The 7,293-nt window shown below is 35.2% G+C and overlaps 2 protein-coding genes across 2 annotated transcripts in view; one reads left to right on the top strand and one right to left on the bottom strand.

Moving 5' to 3' along the window:
* LOC109223190 (adenylate kinase, chloroplastic) overlaps nucleotides 1–847 on the top strand; it is a 9,837-nt gene extending 8,990 nt beyond the window's left edge. The window contains exon 7 of the mRNA XM_019387400.1: nucleotides 482–847. Within this exon, the coding sequence (XP_019242945.1) occupies nucleotides 482–586 (105 nt within the window). The 3' untranslated portion in view covers nucleotides 587–847. The remainder of the gene's footprint in view (nucleotides 1–481) is intronic.
* On the bottom strand, nucleotides 4,616–7,293 carry LOC109223189 (serine/threonine-protein kinase-like protein CCR4). The gene has a single exon (XM_019387399.1). It carries the CDS (start codon nucleotides 7,118–7,120, stop codon nucleotides 4,742–4,744), a length of 2,379 nt encoding a protein of 792 aa, XP_019242944.1. The 5' UTR covers nucleotides 7,121–7,293; the 3' UTR covers nucleotides 4,616–4,741.

The raw sequence follows: 7,293 nt of genomic DNA, 5'->3' as shown, positions 1-7,293 counted from the left end.
CCTAAACCCCACCACCCAGAAGAAAAAGGGAAAATCCTTGCTAGGGAAAGTATTTTGAAGATGAATCCGATTCTGGGTACTGTGAATGTGAAAAATGTAATAGCCCAAGGCTTTGGTTGAAGTTGAACAATAATAGTACACACAGGACGTGTAATAGATGCACGCCACTATTTCAAATTTTACAAGGTGTCGAAGTGAGGTTTTAGTGTTACCCCCAAATAGTAACTTCTTAAATCTTTCTCATATGAGATGAAAAAAAGCTACTCTCTCAATTGGTACCAAACAACTTCGATGAGCGATATTATACTTTTAGCCAAGGGAAGAAGCAAATCAGTGAAATGATCCCTCTTAACACTTCTCTATTCCTTACTTGATCGAGACATATTATAATTCCTCTATTTCCAGGTGCGTGCATGAGTTATCATCTCTTATCCTTTAAAGGGCAATATGCTTCCGCTCTTCTGAATTATTTCCGTTTTAGGTGAATGGAAGCGCTTCCAAGCAGGACGTATTTGCTCAGATCGATGATGCATTAACACAGCTTCGAGAACAAAAGCAAGGAAAGTTGGGAACTGTGGCAGCATAGAGGAACACAACAAATTTGCATGTAAAGACTGAGGAGTACTATCCAATTAGGTGAAGAAAAGAGTTCAATCATAGGATGCATTTTGAATTTATCATGAATAACTGTCATTGTTTATTGCCATTCCTCTTGTATTAATATGCTGAAATACCATGTACAGACGAGAATAAGTGAAAAAAGAAAAATTATTTGTCTGGTTTTCAGCATCTAGTTGTATACTCATGGTTTTTGCTTTTGATTTTGGCCCCTCTTTTGTATAAGTCACTTAAGTATGTTAGTGTTCCGTTATCCACAGGGGCATATTGGGGGGGGGGGGGGGGAGTTTCTTAGGGCACGTGAACTCATGCTCCCCTCCCTAAATCATGTATACTGTGTAGTATTGCTATTTTTTTTTTTCAAAATACACACACATATATATGTGTGTTTGCCCGCGTGCACTCAAGCTCAAAGTATCATATGATACTGATACGATGTGTATTGAGTGTACCTCTCTAAGGTTTGGTAGTTTAAATTTTATGTCAATCTTGTTGTTTTTTCTTTTATTTTTCTAGAATTGGGCGCACCTACGGGGTATGGGCATGTATGGTGTCACTTTTGCGTATTAATGAAGTGCAGAGTGTAGATATTAGTTAATGAGTTCAATTGATCCTAACAATTTTGATATGAGTATAAATATATGAAGAAATTACTATTTAAAAAATTAATTTTGAATTTATAATTCGAAAAGCATAATCAGTGCAATAGTAAGAATTAAATGTTAAACTCGTAAAATTTATGTTTTGGATTCACCTCTCTGTAATAGTGTATTTATCTTCCCAAAATCTTGGGTTGGGGTTGGGTGGGTTGGGTGTGGGGGTGGGGGATGGGGAATAGGGTGGGGAAGGTTAAGAAGGAGTTTTAGAAAATATTTTTCCTTCTCTTGATAGGGAAAACATTTTCCTCCAATTGAAGGAAATTGAGTTCATGAGGAAAATGTTTTCCAAAACATTTAAGCCAACCAAACATGGAAAAATTGGAAAATATTTTCCTTTATACCAAACACACCCTAAAAGAAAAATATTGAGTTCTAAGTCATGTTCTAATGGCCCTCAGATATTTCTTGATTATCAAAAGAAAAAAATAAATAGATGGGAGTTTGAAAAATAAAATCATAAACTTAGAGGGATATAGAAGTATATCTTGGATCCTACGTTTGGTACCAAGTTTTGGCTGAATCTTAATATCTGTATTTACGGGTGGTAGCCCGTTCATGGATGAATTAGTTAAGATGCAAGCAAGCTGATGTGAACATTGTCGTCGTAAAATAAAAACAAAAAGCTAGATAGGACGTATAAAATATTTCTCAAATTAGAGAATCGTCCTTTTAAGGTCCAACTAAATTAGATGGACGGTATAATAATTCACTCTTGATATATGTTTGAGCAAATAATTGCTAAACTAATTAGTAACAAGATGATGAGGTGAATCTCAGTTAATCTTAATAAATCCTAGATCAAATAGAGCGAGATTCTTATGTAGTGAGAAGAGTTTAAGAGTATTAATTAATGAGTTCAATATACTAAGACCGATGAAATATGCGATATCATAAATGTGCAATAAATGTAAGAAACGACAATGATTATAGCGTGAAGGAGCTTTCACCCAATGATTATTTGATTGGGTGTCTCTTCTTTCTAACGATGTGAAAGGGTATGCAGTTGATATGAATGCGGAACCTCTGAGATTTATGGATGAAAGTTAAATAACATGTGCTTGAATAAAGTGAACAGGACAACTCTTTCGTATATTCTTCTCTCTACTTTACAATATTATGCTTGGTTCCCAAAGAGGCAGATCCCCCTATTGGTCACTATTTCCTCCTATTTATAAGAGACATTCCCCAAAAAACCCTAAAAAGTATAATATAAAGAATATCCAAACGAATATTATTCTTCCCGTCTCTTCCTAAGTTTCGATTACCGTTATTATCTTACTCCAGCTGCCCGCTTCTGGTCATCGGCCTTTATCACAACGACCGTCAGTCGCTGTGTCGTGGTCGACCCCATTGTGATTACCAAATTTGGACATATACAATATATTTTATTAAGTTGCATTTGAAAAGTAGTACATGCAGTATATACTTGCTAGTTACTACACGTAAATCCGTTGTATTATCACCAAAGATCAAAGTAATAATAACTATCAACATCAATCTTTCTATTTTAAAATTTTAAGAAAGTTATACCAATTCAAGATATAATTCTAAGAACTAAAAACAAGGGTTGTGAGGCAATTCATAGTGCACGTGTTTGAAATATATTCTATATTTTTCTAGCCTATTTTTTCACATTTAACTATTTGATCATTACAAAAAGGACAATGTATGTATGAATGAAAGACATTTGTACTTTTAGAAAGGTGTAAAACTATTTTCAAATGCATATTAATTTTCAATGGGGTAAGGTTCCATGCTTTTGCAAATTGAAGGTCTGTAGCAGAACCATATAGTAATAATTTTGAGGTATTATCAGTTTTAGCCCGCACCAGAAATTATTTACATTTGGTAGTCGAAAAAGTATATAAAATTTATATATAACATACAGGATGTATATATATACAAAAAATATACAAATTTTATATTTTTCGGCTATTATTTTTACTGTGGCTATACAGTGTCATTTTTTCAATAATTTCCTCCATCCCAATTTTGTACGCCGGTGTTTGTCTGGATATGAAGTTTAAGAATAAAAAAAAGATTTTTGAAAACTTGTGATCTAAAACAATATATAGAAATTCTGTGGTTATTAATCATCACATTAAGGGTATAATGGTAAGTTTAAAGTTAAATTGTTACTAGATATAGAAATGTATTATTCTTTTTAGCACTAAAAAAAGGGGTCCGGCCCTTCCCCGAACCCCGCACATAGCGAGAACTTAGTGCACCGAGCTGCCACTAAATAAAAAAAATAAATATATATATCACATAAATTGAGACGGAGAAATTAATCTATTGCAATAAGGAGCCATCAAATTATTGAATTTGTAGTCATGAATTAAACTTTAGCAATTATGGTGGCTTGACTTGGCAAAGCCCATTCATTTCTAAAAATATTAAACAAAAAGAAAAGAACAAGAGAAGAAGGTGACCTTACTATATATGCCTTTGTCATAGCAAGTTGACTTTTTCTTCATCAACATTTTAAATCATATTCTTTTCTTATAGTTTCTCTACTATTGTTTTTTTTCTTCAAAACTATTACAATTATTCTTGTCTTGAGCCGATGTTCTATCAAAAATAATATTTTTACCTTCACAAAAATAAGTGTAAGGTGTCGTATGGATTACCCTTCCCAAACCCCACTTCTGAAATTTCACTAGGTTTTGTTGTTACTAATAATATAAGGCTTGTTCAAACAGACAAAGGAAGAAAATACAGGTCAATTTGGAATATTGTTGAATTGTATGCACATTTCTACAAATGTGACCTAATCATCCCCACAAAAGCAAAAAAAGGACCAAGTTATAGTTGGTAAACTCTCTATATTATTTGATTTTCAATATTTTTTTCTTTGACTTAATGGTAGTACTAATTGCCAACTCTGTCTTTGAAAAATTATAAAATTGAAAAGGAAAATTCAAATGGAAGGTCAGAAGGAAAATTTTAAATTAATGAGCTCTGTCATCCACTTTTGTTAATTCACTTTGTGGTAGGTATTAATTCATACACTTTCTAAATCTTGGAGGAAATATTTTAATTTTTCTTTATTACCTAGATTCAAAGTAATGTAAACTTTGACTATTACTTAATCTTTTTTTAAAACTATTTTGATTGAAAAATTACAATATTTTTTTTCAATGTAACTTCTAATATCAAAATTTCTTAGTTGAAAGAGATTGTTACACAATTAGCCGGCCAAATTATTGTTTACTTTTTCAATCCGGTGTATATAAATTATACATTGATCATACATTGTTATACACATATTATACATAAATGATACATATATTATTCATCCGCCGACTATTTTTAGTTTAAGAAATTAGATGAGAGGCTATCTGAGTTAATCCTTCTAGTTAAAATATGGATCATACATTTTTCCAATAATTTAAATATATATATATATATAGGAAAATAAGAAAAATGTGTAATTACAATATACACGTGTCAAAGCATGCTGCCTATGTGGACGAATCATCGGTGTTAGACCGAGAGAAAATTGGAGTAGCCAAACATGCCTTCAAGGCTCTTTCTAGTGTATTTACAACTTGAGTCATAGTTGGACGATCTCTACCTTCTAATGTGGTACAATCTGCTGCTAAATAACCTACATATGCCACAGACTCAATTTCAAAAGGTGTTGGTGGTGGAACTCTATGATCCAATACCCTATGAATCTCATCTTGTACTATGTATGGTACAACAAAATCAACCACATTTCTTGGTACCCTATTCTCATTCTTGTGAATTGCCTTGTAACCCGACAACAACTCTAGCAACATTACTCCGAAACTATACACATCACTTTTTGTCGTCAGTTGTTGCAGTCTGTAGTACTCGGGGTCCATGTAACCGACCGTGCCAGCAGCGCGCATAGAAAGGTGTGTTTCGTCATCTTGAGGCCCCATTAAGGACAATCCAAAGTCGGACACCTTGGCATTCCACGTGGCATCGAGCAATATGTTGGATGACTTGATGTCACGATGGATGACAGGTGGCACTGCGTACTCGTGCAGGTACTCAATGCCACGTGCCGCGTCCAATGCCACCTTGATCCTACCTGGCCATGACATTAGTGGAGAGCTTTCGAGCCTGTGGAGATGGTCATGGAGAGTGCCATTGTTCATGTACTCGAAAATCAAGACACGTTCATTGTTATCTTCACAATACCCTAATAGCCTAACAAGGTTTTTGTGATTGAGGCGCGACAAAAACTCTAGCTCATTGAGGAATGCATTGTCCTTGTCCTCTTGTCTATACTTTGTGCCACCAGCATAGGAAGATGAGGCTGAAGCTTCAGCTCTTTTTATGGCTACTTCGCGCCCATCTTCTAATCTAGCATGATATACAGATCCAAAACTTCCACTCCCAATTTTGTGCTCGTCGGAGAAATTCTTAGTCACTTGAAGTAACACTTGCAAGGAAAATTCTTCTAGGTGACCCCCATTCCCTATACTAATCAATTGACTAAGTCTTTTTTTCAAGACCGGTGGTTGAGGTGTACCTTGTTGATCTTGAACTCCAGACGTCTGGCTGCCTTGCTGGGGCGGTGACCCCGCCTCATCAAGGCGGCCAGAGTCGTGTACTCTGCATCCTCTGATCTTGCAATACTTGAAAAACAAGATAACAAGGACACTCAACATCATTAAGGATCCAATACAACCTACCACTAGAAATGCCACATTCCTCCTACTCCATGGATCGCTTCTTCCACTCGTTTGAGATGGCGTTGACGGTGGCATTGGCTGTGGGGGCAATGGTGGTGGTGCAGGACCCGACCCGTTAACGATTGGTGGATTCACACCGGATTCTTGCCAAACACAATGGGTACATATCATTAGTCCCTCACCACAAAATGTCTCATAATTAGGTAAAGGTACACAAGGACATGAAGTAGTACATGGTCCCGGAACTACTTGTACACCATTAAAAACTACTGGATTTGAATTGAAAATGTCATTGCCCCAACAAAACAATGAATAATTTGAGGTCACAATACCACAGAAAATGTCTTGTTTTGCTTCCAATGTTTCAAAAAATTCCTCACTCAAAGATGAAGGCAGACTAAAACCAGTTTCTCCCCAACAAACAACTGTCCCATTAATCCTCAAAGCACAACTCCTATTATCACCTAAAGCAAGTGATTTGAATTGGCCAATAGGCTTTTCTCCTACCATATTTCCCCAACAAATCAAACTATTATTCTTGGAAATAGCACAAACATGTTGAGAACCAGATGCAATTTCACTATAATTCCCTGAAGGAATAGCATCAGTGACATTTCTGAAACTTCCTAAACATTGGATTTCACCAAATTCCAACAAACCACAAACAAAATCTTCTCCAACAGCAAGATTTGAACTCATCAAACTTCTGTTTGATGAATTAAATTCATGCCACTGCCAACATTCAAGCCTATTATTAACAATTCCACAAATGTGGGAATTTCCAGAATCAAGATTTGTGATCAATGGACCAAGATAAATCCTTTTGTAAGACAAGTTAGTACCATTGTTTGAGAATCTCCAACATACCATGATTGAAGTAGAAGAAGAGTAAGATGAAGTCAACCCACAAAGGAAACCATTCCCACCTACAATTCCAGAAAAGGAAACTGAAGGATTTAAAGGGATTTGAATTCCTTGAGGAAAACTAGTACAATTGAGAGAAGATTGTTGAGGAAATGAGGAGGAGGAGGAAATCAATGCACAAATTAATGTTTGGTTAGAAGTTTTTGAAATGGAAACAGTTGAAAGTGAAGAAATGGGTGAAAAGGAAATGAGAAAGCAAAGAAATACTAAAGAAAAGAAAAGGTGAGTTTTTTGATCAAGAATGGCCATAGAAATGGTGTGGTTGAATATGCTTTCATGGTTTTTTAGAGAGTAAACAATGGTGGTTTTTTGTGTTCAAGATTTGTATAATGTTGTGAGGTTTCAAGAAGCTTTAAGGGAGAGGGGTTTATGATTTGGGAGTGTTGAAGAATCAAAGTAAAGGAAAACGCGGCTTAGAAATG

Source organism: Nicotiana attenuata, chromosome 3 (assembly GCF_001879085.1).
Source record: "Nicotiana attenuata strain UT chromosome 3, NIATTr2, whole genome shotgun sequence".
NCBI lineage: Eukaryota > Viridiplantae > Streptophyta > Magnoliopsida > Solanales > Solanaceae > Nicotiana > Nicotiana attenuata.
This window is presented reverse-complemented; position numbering and strand designations above follow the sequence as displayed.